Genomic DNA, 21,851 nt, shown 5'->3' with positions numbered 1-21,851 from the left:
CAAAAACTGGAATATAAATGGGACATGGTTGGAATTCAGTGCATTTAACCATCACATTAAAGAACAGGATCAAAACGAATCCACTGTGACCTCTTACTTTTCCACCAGTAATTGCACTCAAGGTCTTTGAAGGATTTTTAACTACAGGAGGTGCAGTAAGTCAATTTTGTCTCACACTAGCAAAGAATCAGTCCTTGGATTTCTCTAGTCTCCAAAGGAATAACAGGTACTCATATAAGCGACTCAAGAAAAGAGAAATTAAGCTGACTTCCATGGTACTGTTCTGTAATTCCTAATCCTGATGTGTTTCTTTCCTTTCTTCTGTATTTAAAAGAAATCATCTTCATTATGTGTTTCATCACAGAAGCCAAGATCAAGTCCAAGGTGAAACAGGCTTTGACTAACACCTGTCAGGTATCTGAGGCATTATGCCACCCGAATTACCAAATCATGCCATCCCAAACCTCTTGTCTTCACCCACCAGATAACAGTAAGATACATCAATCATATGAGTCTCCCCAGGGAACAGAGTCGAAGGACTGACTGTGAATGCTGTTTAGCTCCAATGTGAATGCTTTTAACCAAGGAGTTTCACATCACTGAAGTTGTCAAGATTTACAAGAGGTGGCCTGCTCTAAAATCCAGCAAGTGGCTGAGCCTCTCTTTCTCACGCAGATTTCTCTCATTATAGAACTGCAAGCAGGAAAATCCCCACTAACTGAAAGAATGCTGCCTTTGGTAACAGCAAGTCAGAAAAGAAAAGCTGGCAGGGTCACCTCAGTGAACACCACGCATCACAGGACAGAGGCCTTAACAAATTGGCATCAGGTGATCTGTACTTTCTGCTTAGCCCAAGGACGTGTATGCACTGTATGCAAAGATACTGTGATGTATACTCTAACACCGTATATGCCTCAACACTGTATTCTGCAAAGAAACTCCAACTGGGTCAGATCCCAAAACAATGCACTCACTTTAACATATCCAATATGTCTCTTTCAGACATTTGAGATGGGAAAATTGTAGGGAAGTCTAAACAGCATATTTAACTGCAGCAGCTGTTTTGCATCCACAAACCAGTACAGTTCAGCCTAGAGAGCTCACTCAGGTATCTTTGCAGTTCACTGCTTCACACCACATGGTTGCCCTGAAAGACCACTGCAGAACTCACAAGATAACTGAACGCACTGCTCTCCAGAAGTAGTCCAACAGTGCTCACAAGTCTGGAGTTCAATGTTTAGATCTGCAAACTCCTGTAGAAAGTGAACCATTAAACCATTCAGTCTGTAGAAGTCAAATTCATCTAGGTAAAAGATTACTTTTTCATTGCCAGAGGAGCTAAAAGGCTAAGATGAAGAACTAAGCAAACCATCAATTAAAAAACATAACCATGCTGCTCTACTGCTCATTTCTGTGAATGAAGAGCAGCCAGCACTTCAGCGAGGGGTAGGTGTGCAGAGGAGCAGGTGAGGAGCAGCTCTCTGTGGAGCACAATCCAAGCACCCGTTGCTCCAGAAGTTTCTTCTGTGGGATCCTACCAGGTCCTGACCAAAAATTTCAAGTGTTTTTTTTTTTTATCATCCTATATGGTAAGTATTATAAAAAGACCGAATCACGATTCAAGCAAGAGTTTGTGCACAGAGCTGATTTACATGGTTTCCTGATTCTCATTTCTCTTGCACTTCTCCTGTGCCTGAGACACTGGTGTGGAGATAAAAGAGATAAAATAAGGTGAACAGCTGAAAATGTCAAAAGCCTAAATATACTGCATATAGAATTGTAAAATAGTGATTATGGTAGATTTTTACCTCTTGCTAATTGCCATATTCCAACTGAAAGAAATAGCTAAAGAACAACTATTCTTCACACCACTTCTGAAATCAAGCTGGATATGATATCTTAGATGTTGCAAAGCGATGTAGCACATGGATGTCTCCATCTTTTCCCCACTCTTGTGAAAGAACTCTAGCTACATCGTTTGTAACGGCTGAACTCACTAATTTGTGCCGTATCCATCTGAGTTTTTCTGGGGGCTATTTTGGTGGCCTAGGAGCCTCAAAAAGAGAGTGAAAGAAATAGACAAAAACAGGGCAATAAATGGCTTCTCTATGATAAAGGCTTACAAGAAAGATTCCAGAAGCCATACTTCTTATATTAAAGGATGATAGGGAATGAACTGTCAAGAGCCAATGGCTAAGTATAAACTATCAACCCAGGGAGAATGGAAGCCAGGAGTACATAGTTTGACATATTATCCTACTTAGATAACAGGTATTCCAAGTTTATAATTTCAAATTACTTCTGTTTACAAACTCATGCACTGAAAATGCTATTACTGACCTATGACTACTCAAACATAGAAAAAAAGTTTTTCAGAATGAAATCTTGTGTAGGAAGCACTGATGAACCTTCCTACCAACTTCTTTTCTAACAGTAACTGTTAACTCTTATGGCCGACAATATGACTTTTCATGTTTCAGGTTGGATAAAGCCAACACCTGGAATTGTGTACTTCTCCACTAAGAGCTGAAGAACGATAACATTAATTTATAATATAATAATATTATTTAAACATTATATATATCATTTATATGTTTATAATATTAAATGTCCTGAGAAAGCTGCAGCTTTAAAGGCATCACTGTAAACCATCTGACTATGCTACTGACATGATTTTTGTCCAGGTTGCTGGACAAAATTAGGAAGACATCATTTTCATATCAGTATCAAAAATGACTATTAGATTTCTACTTCTCTTAACCTTACAAAGCAAAATGGCTCTTCCTGCTTCCCATCTGAATCCATGATTCTATTAGCAACACAGAAAAAAGCAAGGACAGAAAGTAGGAATGGATCTGTACAGTATTCATCCTTGCCAGCAAATGGCTATGGGGCTATATTAGATCTTTCCCTTTGCTTCTGGCTGGCAATACTGATTACTGGGGTGTAGTCAGCATCACAACACAGCTGAGAAAAGGACAAAAGGGATTCAGGGGAAAAAATGCATCTGTATCACAGCCTATTTGGAGCTCTGTAGCTCAGCAGTGCAGATATTTGCAGCCTGTAATTTAGGACATAACAGAGTCATAATTTAACTCCCAGTGAGTAACTCTAAATAGGTTAAGCTCAATTCGAATTGAAGGCAAAGAGGTGCCTGAGACGCTTATAGGCAAACAGGACAAGATATAAACTTCAGCGTGTTACACAGAAACAAATTTCAGCAAGTTAAGATATACTGGCAGAGCATACTTCACTTTCTTCAGATCTGTGTCCCATATGCCTTTGCCAGCTTGTTGAATTTCACTCAAATTCCCTCCATTATGTTTGTTTACACCACTTCAGCACTGTTCCTGAAACCCTACCAGTACTCTGTTGGGCATTTTAATATTCTTAATTGCTTCACCAGCTACTTTTGTTGACTCAAACCAATACAGCATCTGTTCTCTGTTACAATTTGATGTGGCTGATCTATTCTTCACTTTATCTTTTGCTCTACGCCCCAAAGCTTTTTTCTGTACGACTTTGCTTGCCTGCACGGTATTCCTAATCAATACTCATAGTCATACGTTAATTTTTTCCCTCCTATAACAATTGCTTAATGTTTCCCTTTACTGAATTTTCTTTCCTATGATAATTGCTTAATGTTTCCCTTTACAGAATTGTCTTTCGCTAATTTCTGCTCATCTTTCTGTGAGATATCATCCTGCATTAGCTTCAGGATGCACAGACCTAAAAGCTGAAAAGATTAGAGTTCAAAATCCAATTCTTTCATTGACAAGTCTCAATATTCCTGCGTTCTGCCCAGCTTTGTTAAAATTAACAAAACCTCACATAGCCTCTATTGTAATTTTAAACACTGCTGAGAGATTTCAGAATGCTAATTTCTTCTGCTTTCAGTATGGGTGCACCAAATTATGCACCCACACAAGTCACCCATAGGATAACCCCTAACACAAAGAGGGTCGACCTCACATGGGTAAGGAAAGTACACAAAAAGATACATTTATCTCCAGTTTTATTTCTCCCCAGCCTCCTATCTCTCAGCTTAGATACCTTTGTAAGCTCCTTGTCAGGAAACCCCACCCTCACCATTTAATACAGAGAAAGAGAGTCAGGGAAGACTGCCTTCCCCTGGTTAAAATTAGCCTCTCTAAATAAATCCTGACTTTCCTGACAGCTTAACTTTCAGAAAGGTTCGATCTCAGTAATATTACTGGGCCAAAAGGCAAAATTCATTCTTGACAATGTAACACTGGTGCTTTTCAAAGGCTATACTCAGTGTGGCTTTTAAGCCAGAGAGATTTTTTTTAATCCTTTCTCCTTTTAATGCTTTTTAAAAATCATTAATTCTCTATTTGAGAGAGAGTGGATTCAAAGTTCCTTCCCCGTCTAAGCGGTATCTGCTCATCTCTCTCTGCAAACATTTGCTGGGTGTTATTTCCTAAGCCTACATAACAGCCTAAGCCACTGAATTTGCACTGAACTGCAACCTCTCTGGCAGAGCTGATTCTCTTTATTTAACAGCTGGTATGGTAGGGCTGGGCTCACATCTGAGGCCTTTGATGACAGCTTCTGTAAGGGTGCCAGAAGGGTGAAGAACAATTGTCTACATTCCCAAAAGCATAACTGCTACAGATACACTATGGACAGATACTGGGCATTAAAAAAAAAAAAAAAAAAAAGAGTAAATACTGGGACTAAGGACAAGATCATCATTTAACTTCTGTAAGGAACGTTCTAATTTCTGACATCTGTTCTTGTTATTTCTGAAGCAGCCACATAAATTCACGTTGCAACCTGCACAGACACTTAGCTGATTGGTTCAGCCAATTAAGGAATAGGACCAGGTTCTGACCAACAAGAAGCAAGGTCCGTCCTGATGCTTTACCTCCGAATCTGAGCTGTCAAGTTCAGCCAACGTGGGAGCCTTCAGGAGCCTCTTCCGCTGCACTGTCACTTGCGTGGCCCCGTTCTGCTTCCCCCGCGATGCCAGGCTGCCATTTGCTACAGAACCATCCGCTGGTTTCCTTCCAGCCTCCGGCGCAGAGACATCTAGCCAAAGAAACAGAACAGTCAGTGCTTGGACCTTGTGCTCTAAGCAGATCAATCTACTTTGCCTCCTCAAACCTTACTGTAAAGGCCATACGCACAAAAGGAAAAAAAAGAAACAGGTATTGTGGTAGTTCTACATGTGCAGTTGTTCTACTTCAGCAATACTTTGCTGAAAACTACAGGCGATGGCTTATGGCACAGAAGCGGTATGAAGGAATGAAAGCAGTGGGAAAAGCAGCGGTGCAAAGTACTAAAAAACCAGCCCAGACTAACCCCAGTCAGCTTTAAAAACTAATTCCTGTGTTGAAAACAAAAACATTCTTCCTTCAACGTAGAGTCTCTAATTAACTAAGTATCAGAAGAAGGTAGAGTCGTATCTGGACAAGTGGGTTTCCAGTGAATCTGAAGGCAACGACACACAACAACTATGAGGTTTAGCGTGAAGTAAATCTAGTTATTCCTGTGAGGACAGAATTACACTTTATTCTGCAGCACACAGAAGAGGAACGAGAATGAGCTAAATAACTAGCACTCATCAAAAATATGCACCGTTCGTAGGTTTGCCTGGTCATTTGTATTAAAAATATGTTTGCGAAGCTAAATGTTCATGTAACAGCAGAAACACGAAGCTGCTGTTCTGTCTTCATCTGCATGTGTTTTACAAGGATGCAACTCCACCAAATAAATTACTCAGGGTTTCTGGCTGCGTGCGATGAGGATGCATCTCTGGCAATTTAAGCCCAGGGTCTGCCATGCTTAGCCTAGCTTAGCTTAGACATTAAGATAATGACCTAGGCTTCGATATTCTGGGGGAGCTTAGAGTTTGGTCTGATAAATCAGCTTTATCCCTGTAAAAGTACAAAGTGCGGTATTCCGATCTGAAGAAAATTACATTGGAGGGAGAATGAAGAGAAGCTTTTAATCTCCTATTTGCATGTATGCCTAAGCATCTGGTCTTCCTACAAATGCATTCTTCTACCCATGTAATTACATGACTCCTTCCCCAGTCTTGTAATAACAAAGTGCCTCCAGGTATTTTAGGGTTAGGGTAATGAAGTGTTATTATTCCCATTTTTACACACGGTGACAAGAGGCATGGAAGGTCAAACGACTCGTACCTTAGGTTACCAGGAGGACTACGGCAGAGAAATGATCTAGTCCAGATATTCCCAGTGCCAACAATGCAAACACTCACACATCGCTTGGAGTCACTTGCAGCGTTGCTCTGGTTTAAACAGAGACGGTCACTGCTGCCACAACACAATTTGCATTGATAAAAGCTGTTCTTGCAAAAGTTAATTTAAAACTACATTGTATAGACAAAGCCTTAGTTGCCATGTTAGGTCAGTTTTACAACATTCTCACCAGAGCAGCTATTTAAAGGAATAATAATAAGAATAAGTAAAATGAATATGCATTCAAAATAATCAATTAGGTCACTGTTAAATGCTGAAAACAGAAGGAAAGGGCAGCAGACATATTACAGTTCCTCAATAAATCATATCTTCAACTGAGAATGCAAGAAAAGGGGATTATTTGGGTTATGAAAGCCATGGTGACATTCCAAGCCTGTGAGTCTGTGTACTACAGTATTATTACTGCCTTCAGGTCCTCCCTACAAAGAGTTGCAATCAAAGACTTAGACTCCCTAACCCTGAGTTCCTATCTTCAAAGGCTTTGCTAATGGCTATCCTGACTAGCATTATGGCTTCTAGGTCATGTTTTTCTCCCCTCCTAGATTTTTGCGAGTACAGCATGGGTGTCCTCCACATCAAATGCATTCCTACTGTAACGACTGCTTTGTGCAATTCCAGAAAGCGACAGCAGGAAAACGAAAACCAAAACGCCTCTCCTCCCTGTTGCCAACTAGCTGGCAAGCAGTTGAATGAAGTAGCTTAGGGTTTTCTCATACGAAAAAGAGAAAAACCTTTGATTTGTCTCTTGATTGCACAGGGCACCTCCTGAACAGACCAGCCAAAGCATGAGCCCCAGCACCAGGAACATGGCAGCCAAAAGTGACAGCATTATTGCCCTCTCCAAAAAAGAAAACACGCAATAGAGCTGGGGAAAGGGACTAGGAAGCAACATCCACCAGACATCCCCTAGCATTACAGGATGTGGTATTAGAGAACTGGATATCTGAGATCTGTGACATAAATTGTTCTTCGTTGTTATTTTATGTTTGTTTGCTTGGTTTGTTTTCTAAGACTTTAGGCTACAGAAATGGAAATCTCTGGTCCATCTTAGAGGTAATTTAGGTAGTCAACTACTATCCACACAGGCTACAAATGTTTTTATTTCTGCTGTCATATGTATGAGTTGTTTAGAAACATATTGTTTTTGTCTGCTTGGACTACCAGAGAAGCTTTAAGTGAACCTAGAAGACGGCCACAGTATTTGTTGTGAAGGGCTCTTCAGTGGGAAATATCGTTTATCACCATAAAAAAGGGGAGTGTTTTCAAGCAATAAGGAAAAAAAAAAAACCCAACAGGTAAAACTAAAAAAAAAAAAACAACCGATTGACTTATAACATTTTTTTTGGACAACAGTGCTTCAGTTCTGTTTATCACTCCTTCACTTACAGTACTGGATATACATGAAAAGATGGATTATCATAATTTAAAGGAAGGATCACATAAATTTAGCTTCATCCATCAGATTTCAACAAAAATGTGTTTCAAAATTAAAAACAGAATTTTTTAGCTAATATAGAAAAGAAATACGATGACTTTGTATAAGCTCTTTTAGTGATGCATTCAGGCAGCAGAAGTATTACAGTGTGGCAAATAAGCATATATCACCACAAACAAGATATAGCTATTTAGGATAAATAAGTCAGAAACAATGAATAGACAGGTGCTTATAAAAAGGAGTATGACAAGAAGAAATTCATGTAAAATTCACTGAAGCAAAAAATAAATTTGCCTGTTTAAAATGAATAGCAGTTGACAATCTCTAGTTTCATAGAATACCTGAATGTTTTGAAGATGATTCTACTGATATTAAAAAACAAACAACAAAAACTCGTGTGAGTAACAGCCTGGAATTTAGATTTTATTGGAGGATCAGACCCACTGGGAGTGCATCACTTCTCCATGTTTTCAGGCAGTGAGTACAATGAACAGTACTTGCACATTGCATTAATATTTGGTTTCTTCAGAGATTCTTCCAAGCTATCGTTAGAACAGGAAATGTTGCAATATCACATCTTAGACTTGATTACTTATCTTTCTGTCAGCCTTCCCTAACTAGCCTTTTAAGAAGGGAGAGAAAAAACATTCTAGGATTATATGAAATTTGCCTTGATTTACATTATGTGTCTCTAACGAAAAAAAGAATAAGCAGACCACAGATTACATGCCAACTACAGTAGCCATGTAACCATGCTGTCTGCTCCCAACCAGCTCTCCCTGGAAAACAATGACAGCAGAAACTTGAATTTGATTCTATACAGCAAATGTGCTCTCCAACATTACCATTTTTGCACTAGGTTTGAAAGAAGACAAAAATGGATGCAGAATTAATGCTCGTTTACGTTCTGCTAGTTATGATGGCGGATGGTGAGGTGGGTTGAGAACTGCCTGACTGGCAGAGCTCATATTGCTGTGATCAGTGGCATAGAGTCTGGTTGGAGGCCCATAACTAGTGGTGCTCCTCAAGGGCTTGTGCTGGGTCTGATCTTGTTCAACATCAGGGACCTGAATAATGGGATAGAGTCTGCTGACAATACAAAGCTGGGAGAAGTGGATGACAGCTGAAGGCTGTGTGCCATTCAGCAAGACCTGGACAGACTGGAGAGTTGGGCAGGGAGGAACCTGATGAGGTTCAACAAAAGCAAGGGTAGAGTCCTGCACCTGGGAGAAATAAGCACATACATCAGTATATGTTAGGGGATGACCTGCTGGAGAGGACTTCTGCAGAGAAGGACCTTGGGGTCCTGGTAGACAACAGGTTGGCCATGAGCCAGCATCTTGTGGCCAAGAAGGCCAATGGGATCCTCGGGTGTATTAAAAAGAGCATGGCCAGCAGGTCAAGGGAGGTGATCCTCCCCTTCTGCTCTGCCTCACTGAGGCCACATCTGAAACCCTGTGTCCAATTCTGGGCTCCTCTGTTAAAAAAAAAACAAAACAAACAAACAGGGATCTCCTAGAAGGAGTCCAGTGGAGAGAGACAAAGATGATGAAGGGCCTGGAGCATCTCCTTCATGAGGACAGGCTGAGAGACTTGGGGCTGGTAAGCCTAAAGAACGGAAGACTGAAAGAGGGTCTGATCAATGTTAATAAATATCTAAAGTGCAACAGTCAATTGGACGAGGCCAGACTCTTTTCAGTGGTGTGTAGTGGCAGGACAAGGAGCAATGGCCAAAATCTGGAACATAGGTAGTTCCACACAAATATGCAGAAGAACTTCCTTATGGTAAGGGTGACAGTGCAATGGAACAGGCTGCCCAGAGAGGCTGTGGAGTCTCCTTCTATGGAGATATTCAAGACCTGTCTGGATGCCTTCCTGTGCAACCTACTGTAAGGTACCTGCAGGGGGGCTGGACTTGACGATCTCCAAAGGTCTCTTCCAAACCCTGCAATTCTGTGGTTCTGTATAATATACTGGGAAATATTATATAATGAATAGAAGTAACAGATGTGTGCTGCGCCTTTTAATGGGCTGGGCTGGTGAAGTCCAGGACATGAGAACTAACAAATCTAAACCAAGCAGGCAGCCTTTTGCTGGCATTTGCAACACACTCATTATTGTATTATCTAAATTAAGAGGTTACGGGGACTTGGAGTTCCCCCCTCCACAAAGAAGGGTCTGAGGCATACGTTGTGTAAAACCAACAGTAATGCAAATTAACTCACAGAGTTGGAAACCACATGAAGTTTTTGTTTAAAAGCTTCAGTTTCCTTTTTCTTCTCTCTCTTCTCCCCTGTTCCCAGATGAACAAACTGTGGTTTAAGTCATATCTTCAAAGTAGGTGCGCATACAGCTTTGAGGTAAGAATTTGAGTGGTAAGGGAATTAGTGGCTGGTCTTTTGAGCCATGTTCAATGCAGTCCATAGAAATAAAGATGCTTTTAAGTTATTTTTCTATAAGAGAAAGTAGCCACTGCCTGCACTGGTCCCTAGCCAATACTGAAATATATCTCAGATTACTGTCATCATATGTGCTTGCTCCCTCTGCTCACTAGCAGGAATGTGCACTCCTCTCATCCCCAGGCTGACAGTGGCATGGAGATAGGTGGGCAGTGTGACACATCAGCTTCACCAGCTTGGTGCCAGAGAAAGTCACATACAGTACGTGTAACAAAGCCCTGAGCCTACCTGTTAGCACTTAGAAGAAAACAATTCTGATTTTCAGCAGATGTGTGTTTTTGTGACAGCAATTCCGTCAAGCAGAGAGCAATGAAAGCAGTGAAAGAGCAAGTATGTGGAAACAGTGACCAGAAAATGAAAGCACAGCCAAAAAAAAAAAAAAAAAACAAACCAAACCAAACCAAACAAACAAGGCAACCATACAAAGTAACAGCACTCAAAACTCCTGGTTATTTGCTTCCTGCTTAAATCCCAGCCCATCCAATTCATCTGTACTGCTCATCTGGTGCCTCACACCCAGCTAACTGGGAGGTTTTAATCATCTGGAACTAACTTCTAAAGGTGATTTATCAGACCACTCAGTCACACAATATGATGCTACTTGCTGAGAACCACATGACTTGGGAAAAAGAAAAAACAAAAAACAACCAAAAAAAACCCTAACCAAAAAAAAAAAAAAAAAAACCCAACCCAATCACATTTAGAAAATGGACAAAGAAAACAAGAAGAGTTCTTCAGTGGTCAGTCAAAAAGTGCAATTCTGAGTACAGTATAGATTGCTATGTGGTTAGTTCTTCAAAGTAACAATATAATGATAATGAATTGATTATGAATGGAGTATCAATGAGGTATTTTTTGGATTTAAACAAATGAGGATGCCTTGGGATTCTTAAAAACAAAAGGCAAAAGAAGAAGCAGACACGTGAAGAAGGATGGATATGAAATTTCTCTCCCATTGATGACAGGCACATTCAGTTTTACAGCCTTGAAACTGAAGCAACTTTCAACTTCAGGCATATCTGAAATTCGGAAGAGTACTTTCCGAAATCTGGAGTATGACTGTTCACGCTGTTATCTGCCCCCGGGGGACACTTCAGCTTTCAGTGGAGTAAAGCATGACACCAAGCGCATGCATAATTTGGAGCCCACCAGACAGCTGCAGTAGCCGTACAATACACTGTCAGCACACGGTTTCACAAAAGGCCTGAGCTGGATTAACAGCTTGCCACCGCCTGTGACAGGGAAAGCCTGTTCCTCCCATCCACCCATGCTCATTATCTGCCATCAGCCAGCTCCGTGATCAGATAGCAAGCAGGTTTAAAACACTGAAATAGCAGAAATCCAACCTCGCAAAAATATGAGTATTTGTGTCTAGTTTAGATGAATTGAATCAGTTTATCTTCTGAATAAATGAGCACAGAGGAGGAAGGGGAAATGGTATGCTTGGGGCAGAGAGAAAGGAGAAAGAGCCCCCTCCTCTGTCTTGGCAATGGCAAGTTGTTTGCTTGGCTCAGCCATGACATGGAACCACATTCAGAGATTCACTGGTGGACTTCACTTCTATATTACAAAGCTACTGTACTTGATTGTATCATGGTAACCAAATGATATATATATATATTTGTATCATTTCAATCAGATGATGCCTTTCTAAAGGAAAGAGAGGTTAGAGGATGGGTTGAGAAACAGAGGAAGAAAGCACTGCGCAAGCCGTGGATGAGATGTTTCCGCGTGTGACTGGAAGGAGGTAGAGGAAGGACATAGCTGGTGTTGCTTCTTCACAAAATGAGAGCATGGATTTATGCAGGTTTTTTTTTTTTTGTTTTAGGAGATACCCAGGGGAAATTAGCTAAGAGCCAGCATAGTAGACTTCCTCAGTGGACAAATCTTTGAGGCTAATGTAGAATACCGATAGCCTCAGTGATAACATTTGGGCTTGAGCAACCTGGAAAGTTAATGCATAAGAGGGAGGACCAAATTTATTGTACAGCTAGCAGGCACAAACTCTCTCTGAAGTTGCTGTCTCTGAAGTAGAGCATGTTTTACAGCCACTGCATGCCCTAACTAATGGCCCACTAAGAAAAGCCTGTACATTTGGTATTAGATGGTTGATGAAGGATCAGCTATTGAATTCCTCTATGCCAGCTGTTACCAGTAAAACTTTGCAAGTTACTTTGTTAACCAGCAAAGCAGGAAAGTTTAGTCTCTTTTGAGCGAACGTCTTTGATTTAATAACTCTCAAAATATTTACTTAAAGATACTCAGTACAATTGACAGTTCCTTTCCAGATTAGTGGTGTAGCTCATTAAATCTAGAAAGGCAGAAGAGTTCAAAACTAGTTTTTGGGTACTCACGAGAAATGAAGTCTTGCAGAAAACAGTCTAGTCAGAAGATGCCGGTAAAGACACCAAGGTCAGATTAATAAATAATAAGCAAGCTGGACTTGAAGGTGACAGTGTATTCTTTTTAGAATCTGGAATAGCTCCAGGCTACCTCAGGAAGGTTATTTATTTGAATAGAATGCCAGCACTCTACTTCAGATGAAATACAGCTGTTTCCTGTACCTAGGTATGCTTTCAAAGCAGAGGAAATGTAGCTATTAATACAAGTAATTAATCTTAATTTTTATTTTCACTGACCATACCTTGGAAGAATCCCTTCAAGTTTCTTTCTTACATGGGAATTCAACAAACAGATGGAACAAATTTCACAATAAGCACAATGACCACGTCAGGTGTTGCTGCACCTTTTTACCTGACAAGTCAAAACTGTAAGACATGCTAAGTGGCCGCATTGCTGTAAAAAAAGAAATAAAAACAACAAAAAGAAAACGATTCAGCTGTTAGAAAAGCAGAGGGGTAATGAAAACCAAAGATTTAAATTCCACTTCTGGCATTTTGGATTCTGTTGCCTAAATCCAAAATGTATCAGACAATACTGCTTCACTGGAGTAAAGCTTCAAGTCTGAAAACTAAAGCAACATTAAGTTGGACTTGCAAACAGAGCAAGAATAAGGATACTTGTATAACTGTAGAACCAGATTTTTGGAATTAATATCAAATACCAAAACGAGAAGCAAGTATCTTAATGCCACAGTATTTTCAACCAAAATGCTATGAAAGAAAGAAAGGAGAGGGAGAAAGAGTGACAGGAGAGAAAAAAAGAGCTGAAAAAAGCTGAAAGTACAAAGCCACATTTCACACAGGTTTCAGTGACCTGAAATAAATATTTCTAATTTTTTTGAGTGTAATCTCCAATGATTATAATTAAACTAATAAAGAGGGACACTCAAGTTCAGCTTGAGCAGTTGTTTCCTTGAATAGGAAAGAAAAAAAAAGGCCTAACAGCAGTGTGATCGGTGCTGATTTTTGGCCTTTTAAAAAACCTGAGGTGGATCTAGCCTTTAAAATATACCCATATTTTCCTCTTCTCTCGGGGCCTCCAGCCATTTTATTCCTTGATAAGAAACGGTCAGATGTTCTTTATTTCTGGGACGTTTACATAACCAATAGCTTTGTTCCTTGCAGCTTAATAACAAGAAATCGCACATGAAATTACAATCTCTGGATACAAGAAAATCACATGGCACAGCTGTTGAACCTTCCTCCGGCCCTTTGGTCTGACTGCAGTCCCGGCCCCAGACGCACACGAACCACTGCTGTGCTCGGCCTACCCCTATTTCAAGTTACACAGCGTCATTCAGGGAGTAGGCACTCGATATATTCTCAACTGAAACCAAAATTTCAGTATGCTGATGTAGATAAGCAGGCCAGGCCCAGCTACAAGAATGTACCAGAACACGTCAAAACTGCCGTCAGCTTATCTGTGATGCTTGTGGATGACAAACACCCACGGCAGCACGAAGGGGTCTGTCAGCCACGCACACTGCTGTGCTAAAACATGTTGAAAAAGGGTTGTGTTGGGACAACCTTTGCTCACAAGTGTAAATTTAGGCAGGGAACACAGTAGGTGGCTGACACTGAGGCAAACTTAGGAGTCAGGGCATTTTTCCTGCAGTTCATCACCAAGACAACATCAGCCACAGACAGCAGTCACAGAAAAAGCATCTAATTTGCTGTCCAAAGGTAACGTAAAGGCAAATACATGTTAAAGCATACGGGTTTTATCACCTAATGCTGAGTCCTAACTAAAGGCTGATGAAATGTGTATGGAGTAAAGCTTTCTCCAAGCTCCATGAGCTCAACTTGCTGAAGTCATAAATCCAAGCTTTCAGTTCAAAGGGCACGTACCTCAAAACTGCATTTGTTTTGATAGTTTACTCTGATGATGTGATGAAGCCATTCAAAAACTCACTCAGATTCCTCTCCCCGCTGTCTCCCTTTGTGACTGCAGCTACCAGGATTAAATTACCATTCCCAAAGAAGTTTTAGCTCAACCATGGCTGGCCCTGGACTAGCTGCAGCCCATGAGCATGGCTTGAAGGCTTTGTTCCAGCTGCTCTCTTTGCTCAGTGTCAATTCACGATGGAGAAGATCTCACCTGTGTTGTGCAGAGCAAGGGAGCAAAGCCTGTGGCTGCTGGAAAGCATATGCCACGGGTCCACTGATACTGCAGAGGAGGAATTGTAGAGTACAGCCCTCTTCCCCAAGTACCAGTGTGGGTATGTGCTTGACTGCTATAAAGTGAACAACAACAAAAAACTCTGGGAAATGTGGAACTTACCATATACTCCCATATATTTCACTCTAATTTCTCCAGTTCTGTCTTTTTAACATCAACAAATATTTCTGTCCAGATGGTGTAAGTGTCCTAAATTGTGTTTCTACTTAGATTTGTAATCCTTAAATCTTTTTGCCTCACATTTTGCTACACTAAATTACATGTAACTGCCACCTAAACTATGTGGCAGATCTATTTGTAATACATGGAAGGTCACTAGCAGTATTTCATCCTCAATTCTGCAGGAATGTATTTTATTCTAAGAAGAACTTTGGGCAAAACAATAATTTCAATGTGACAAAAACCCAACCCCCACGTTTCAACAAAATAACCATTATTTTCAAGTTCCTTTTTTTCTTTCCTATGCTAACAGCAAATTAAGGATTTATATGATTCCACATTAAAATAATCAAATCTTCAAAACTATGTTTGGAAAGTAAAATTCACATGCATACCCTTTTACACCTCCAGTAATTTGCCACTTAATCTAAACAATTCATTGGACTGAAGGGATATTACTTCATCCTAAAACTTAAAGAATTCTTTATTTTGTAAAAGGAGAAGAACAGGTGGAAGACAGATACTCCTTACTGGAGGACATATTCTGAAATCAACTCAGAAGCCCCAACCAGTAATATTCTAAAATCCAAGATTGCTTTAGGAACTGTTTACTAAATGGGTTTGACACAATTTATATCTGTTAAAAAATTGCAAAGTATAAATAAATAAATCATATTTGTTGCCCCTGACAGGGCACGGAGAACATGTGAAACACTGAAGTTAAATGTTGAAAAGAAGAGCAAAGAATCGTTCCATGGTTTTACAAGCTTCCTACATTTGGAAACATGTCTGTAGCTATTAGAAACATTGGTTGATACAGCAAGCATTAATTGAATACAAAGCAGAAGCTAGAAGGCCCAAGGAAACGACATTGAAAACATCATGCATTTAAAATTGCACCCAAGCATTCACTGAACTCTACCAAGCACTTCAAAGAACAATGCAACAAAATGACTAATGGAACTATTTTTCTTTAGAGACAATGGGTTGTCACAATCCACTTGAATCTGGATCAGTGCCTTTAAGCACATGTGGCAGGCATAAATATTCTGTGTACGTGGATTATTTCATGCTTTTTCAACCATTAGATGCCACTTTCGCTCTTCAAAAATCCAGCTAGCTCAGTTTTACTAATGCAGTTAAATATCGAGCTTTTAAAGTAAAGTATGTCACAACATAAGGCTGCATTTGTCATGCTTTTGTCAATGTCAGAACCATTGAACTAGTGCAAATGGATGGTTGTTGGAAAGTGTAGTATTTGTACTTTATAATAGGGTGTTGAATGCACATGGCAGAAATGAACTGCATTGTAGAACAAGTCTTAATTGTTTGTCCACTGCAGATACGCATGCACATGCTCTGTAACTTATGGAATGAAACAAAGATTTAGATTTAAAGTAGAAGCAATGCTTTCAGCAAACAAATAAAAGCACATTTTAGAATCGCAGATGGAAATCAATGCTTTCAGCAAACAAAATAAAAGCAGATTTTCAAATAGAGTGAGGAAATTGATGATGCTAATAACAAGAAACAAAGAGAAGAAAATTAATTAAAAACAGACATGTAAAGAACACTTAAAGATATGTAAGGAATATTGTGTACCAGGGAGAACCAACATCCGTTCCAGTCTGATCAAATCTAACATGAACTCTCATGTCCAACAAGAAATATAATGGTATTCCATTTATCTAACACACTAAAAACACAGCGGGATCGAGCTGAACCACACAGTACCCTATTTTTAAACATAATCTAGTACAAAGACTATACAGCCCTAGAAAAGCCTTTTGGTTCTTTATTCTGAAAGGACAAGAGTTATTTTTATCTTCAGCGACATCTACACAGATATTGCTACACAGATATTGGTGCTTCTTATGGGGAAAGTTTGCTGTGAAAGTTGCTGGTAAAAGCTAGCAGTGTGCTTACCCAGCCTGCTACGCCTTATCTCATCTGGTGAGACTGGACGCAGCTTCCTCTCAGCCTTGATTTCCTCCAGTATCCTCTCGTGAAGGCTGCGTGGCCGTGGTGGGGTTGGTTTCAGTTTTCTTGCAGAGGCCTTGGGAGATAAAGACAATTATATTTATATAAAACAGTGCTTCCTTGAAAGTATATATCATGATTTGCTTTTTAATTAAAAAAAAAGGGGGGGGGGACATTTTATTTTATGATTTTATGTGTACTCTTTTGAAAAACTCACAGAAACTGGGAAGAGAATTGTATTTTTTCCTGACTCAGAGAATAAGAGCTGCCAACAGGAGCAGCCACTGGTTGGTGCAAGGCTATCACACGCTGCTCTTCAAGAGACCACATTCTACGTACACAATTCAGTATTTCTGAAAGCCTGTGTCAGAAACTATATTTAACATACTCCCTGGACACAGACATTCCTTACAAAGCCACATTTTCGTTAGGAAAGAACACTGGATTACATACAGGATTTAATGGAGGTCGCGATCGGATGAAATCCAGGATTATTTCATGGGCACTCTTTTTTAATCGAGGTGGAATATCACCATTGACCTGGAAAGGAGAAAGTGAAACGAAGATATATTTTCACGTCTTGCATTCATATTTGTGCAGATGATGAGATCAGCTGAAAACTCAGGACATCCCTGACAGAGCCTGCAGTGTTTTGACACCTGCACCAGACATAAAAGCCCACCAGTTTTAACAGCACAACAATCCATATGCAGAACAGAGGTGAGAAAAGCCATATTAGATCACAGCTTTTCAGCTTTGTAGATGGTGGTAGTTGTAGCTACGGAATAACCACAGTTGCAGCAGTATCAGTCAGCAATACTTAGGATTTTGAAACGATGGAATTAAATATTAAGACTGCAATCACATCTGTAGGAGAATGCAGACAAAGCTTGTGTCTCGTTTGGAGGAGAAGGCACCAACATTTTTTAGGAACATGTATTTGAGCTATGACCCTCTGACAACCACTGCACAGTCTCTAACCCTCAGTTCTTAGATTCTGATGCTCTTCAAGAGGTTGTCTTGATCTCCCTATCATCCCCCAAGCTCTACTATGAAAACAAAGATTGCACCTGAGTGCAAGGTGTTGCGCTTGGATCATGACAGTCCCAGATATGTGTACAGAATGGGAGAAGAACTCACGGAGAGCAAGCCTGCAGACCTGAGAGCCCAGTGGACAAAAAGCTGGACGTGAGCCAGCAGTGAGTGCTTGGAGCCTGAAAGGCCAGCAGTATCCTGGGCTGCATCAAAAGAGAGGTGGCAGCAGGAAGAGGGAAGGGATTGTCCCACTCTGCTCTGCCCTCATGAGTACCTGGGAGTACTGTACCCAGTCCCAGCCTCCAACAAAAGAAAGATGTGAGTTGTTGGGAGTGTGTCCACAGTGCCACGAGGATGATCAGGGGGCTGGAGCATCTCTGTTATAAAGAAAGATTGAGGGAGCTGAGCTTGTTTAGCCTGGAGAAGAGAAGGCTCTGGGGAGACCACACTGAGGCCTTCCGGTATTTAAAGGAGGCTTATAAACGGAAGGGAGACTGACTTTTTGCACAGTCTGATAGTGGTAGGACATGGGGGAATGGCTTTAAACTAAAATAAAAGATTTAGGTTAGATGCTAGGAATAAATTCTTTACTCAGAGGGCAGTGAGGTGCTGGCACAGCTGCCCAGAGAAGCTGTGGTGCCCCATCCCTGGAGGCCCTTAAGGCCAGGTTGGATGGGGCCCTGGGCTGCTGAGCTGCTGGGTGACAACTCTGCTGATGTCAGGGGGTTGGAGATGGCTGGGCTTTAAGGTCCCTTCTGACCAAAGCCATTTATGTGATTGAATGATTTGCTTTTAGCAATGTATGAAAAATAAGCTCCCTTTGTTTTTTGTGTTTACCAAATTTCTCTGCTGTTCTGGACATGAGAAGCTGTCCTGGTGTGGATATCCCAGCAGAAGAGAGATCCTCTGGGCATGTTTCATGTCTGCCTCTCCATGTGCACGTTGAAATATTAGTCAAGAGTAAAGCAGAGTTTGCCAATATGTCTACAAAGGAAATTAACTAGAATGCTATGACACTGAAGTACAGATAAGAGACCAGAAGAGAGGATGTGTGGGAAGTGTTCTCATTCACTCGTATTTTTCTGAAGAGACAGACATTTCTTCCTCCCATACCTCATTTAGGAGGTAAGAGCACATACATCTCATCACTGAGACAGCAATTCACTACATATACATATATATAGAACAACAGGGTATAAAACAAGGCAACAGAGATTTTCCTATCTTCTGAAGAAGGTATAAACTATAAGCTGGAAATGATGGTATGGATTTGCTTACAAACCCCATTTGTCAGGTTCAGTCTTTATATAGCACTGTGTCCAAGCACCCTACCAGGGATGAGAGAACATCCCATGCCACACATATTTCTGGCACCTTCCATTACTATACCGTACCTGACTAACAGTCTCACTCGTCAGTTTGACAGAAACTCCTATAATACTATACTGCTTAGATTAAATGTCCCACATTTCAACACTTTTTCTTTTTTTTTTTTTTTTTAGATGAGCCAGATGGTTTGACTTTCTTTAGGAGAGATAAAATGCATGTAAAGACACAGCTCTGTGTTGTCAAATCATGTTTGCTAACCTGAAGGAATGCTGCAGTCAGAAAAATGAGTTTAAATTCCCATATGGTCATCTGAGTGAACCCTAACTAAACCTCACCAAGGCCACACAGCTTCCACACCAGATCTGCTGACCCAAAACATGTTCAGTGTATAGGCTGAGGACGTGACAGCCTCCCATTGAAGATTCATTCTTTCCCTGACAAGGAATTGGATGCAGAGTCCCCCTGCACTGTTTCACTGCTTTCTTGGGCACCCTTTCTGGAGGTATCCTACCCCAGACATGGTCCAGTGTTCCCCCCACTCACGCTATAAGCTTCCTTAGAGGGAACTTCATATTGTCCGCCACAGAAAACCAAGCTGCTAAACCACCCAACATGTCATCTTCCTAGAAGCAGTACAGTAAAATTAAAATGAAAAAGATTTATATTAAGTGGCGATTGGACATTTTATGATAAGGAGAGCCTTAATTTAAGTGATGTGACTGATTTCCTCTATTTAAAGACTGAGCTGCTCTTCGAGGCCAGCAGATTCTTAATGAAATGCTAAGTCTCCCGTCCCCAGGTTACTGTTCATCAGATGTCAAAGTTGATAGCTTAAGTTGAGAGTTATTACCATCAGAACAGTCATTTTGTACGCTGATAATCTCACTTCCAGCCTTGGGGAACAACTCTCCGCACATCACACTAGGAAATAAATAATACATGGCTCTGAGCCTTTCACCTCAGGGCACTCTATGCACTGACTTAACGCCATCAGAATGCAATTAGTAGCAGTATTCCCATATTGGAAAAGGAGAAAAATAACTTGTGCTTAAATGATTTTCACAGGATGTGGACGAAGCTGGTGGCAAAGCAAGTGCATGTTTACTGGTTGCATGAGCCAACAACCCAGGAATGGGAGCACCAAGGGCAGAATCTCCCTTCTCCTCCTCTGCTCCTGAAAAGATGCTGATGGGAAAGACATTGAAGGGGAGCTTTCATCTTCTCTGTCCATGTCAGATCCATCTCTTCACTCAAACTAACTCTTGCTGTAATGAGCAACTTAACGTGCATCTTTTACTTTTAATTAATTAAAATTCATGGCCCAATTAAAGTCTAATCAGAGCTACATTGCACAGATACAGAATAGATGCAAAATTAGCTTTTAGTCAGATACCAACAGCCCCAGCTGCAAACTAATATCTAAATAAATACCTCAAAATGCTCACTGCTGTACCTAGCATGCCTCCTGTACTTCTGCAGAAACATGTGACAAAGGCAGAGAATGACAAAGGGATGGTTCCCCGCTTAGAGCACCTGAACACCACTCACTAAAGACAATTCTGACAACAGAACAGCCTCTGTAATGCCCAACCGGACAAATTGGCTGGAGTTGTCCTTAGTGATGTCCTCCTCACATCCCTCACGTCCACTCAAAATGTCTGAAATCTCACTTACAACTGTTACTGCAGTTAATGTAAACACTGTGAGATTCTAAATACTATAATGAAATAAATAATTTTTTGCTGAAACTACCTGAATAACCATGCCAGAAGATTCCCAGATTAGACATCTAAATGACTGGATATTTTTGACAGCAATAACTTCAGCCTACAAGCCTAAGTTTACCTTCTGTAACACAGTCAAGCTCATACTACTGTATCAGAGGTATTAGTGGAGAGCTCTACTACTGAGATATGAGCACCATAAGTTAAGAAGAATTTAATTATTAAGCAATAATAATATGTTTGTATACTATATAGAAGGTACCTCAGAGCCACGCACTGAGAAACTAATGTAAGGGCTGCCTACTGCTCAAGAAATAGAATGGGCAATGTGCACCTTGGAGGGGGGAGATGGGCAGGAGGGAGAACTCACTGTGAATGGAGGAAGAATTAAAAGCTGTAGATTTACACACAGGCATTAAAAAAGAAAAACGAAATTTGTCGGAGTAATTTAAAATTTCCCAATATCCCAGACTCTGCTAATTGCTTTGCAATTCTAACTTGCTGTCAGTGAGAGCTCCATAGGAGAAAAAAAAAATCTATTAAAGCTGCTCAGGTAAACACGCAAAGATTACAAAATGCTGGGATGAAAGTAATCTTGTTCCTATGACAACCACAGAAACAACGACTCTTGCATCAGAACGACAGAGATGATGAATTTGAAATTATTTTCATATGTACTGAAACAGAAATGTAGAGGTCACAGGAATTATTGAAACCAATTGTTTGCAAAAAGTCCAGAATTTGACATTTTATGTCTTCAAGACGTTTTGAATAGCTGCTCTATCACAGATGACTTGTGAGAAACAACAGCTTCAGTTATTGGTATCTGTTAACACTGCTGACAATCTGAAACATCAAAACAGTTCCTAAATAATGCACCTTACAGGAATAACTGTTCCTT

At 40.5% G+C, this 21,851-nt stretch overlaps 1 protein-coding gene across 7 annotated transcripts in view; it reads right to left on the bottom strand.

Annotated features, from left to right (window-relative positions):
- Positions 1-21,851, bottom strand: part of SPIRE1 (spire type actin nucleation factor 1) — a 125,211-nt gene that overhangs the window by 13,864 nt on the left and 89,496 nt on the right. For 4 of the 7 annotated variants that reach the window (XM_040696643.2, XM_025147816.3, XM_046938002.1 and 1 more), the window contains exons 7-9: positions 17,316-17,402; positions 16,809-16,938; positions 4,889-5,052 (exon numbers count right to left, since the gene is read on the bottom strand). In XM_040696643.2, the coding sequence (XP_040552577.1) occupies positions 4,889-5,052; positions 16,809-16,938; positions 17,316-17,402 (381 nt within the window). Of the gene's footprint in view, positions 1-4,888; positions 5,053-12,896; positions 12,939-16,808; positions 16,939-17,315; positions 17,403-21,851 lie in introns of all 7 variants that reach the window. The other 3 variants (XM_040696641.2, XM_040696644.2, XM_040696642.2) reach the window with 1 other exon arrangement.

Source organism: Gallus gallus, chromosome 2, assembly GCF_016699485.2.
Source record: "Gallus gallus isolate bGalGal1 chromosome 2, bGalGal1.mat.broiler.GRCg7b, whole genome shotgun sequence".
In the NCBI taxonomy this organism is placed as follows: domain Eukaryota; kingdom Metazoa; phylum Chordata; class Aves; order Galliformes; family Phasianidae; genus Gallus; species Gallus gallus.
The sequence above is the reverse complement of the archived record's forward strand: the minus strand, read 5'-3'. Positions and strand labels throughout refer to the sequence as shown.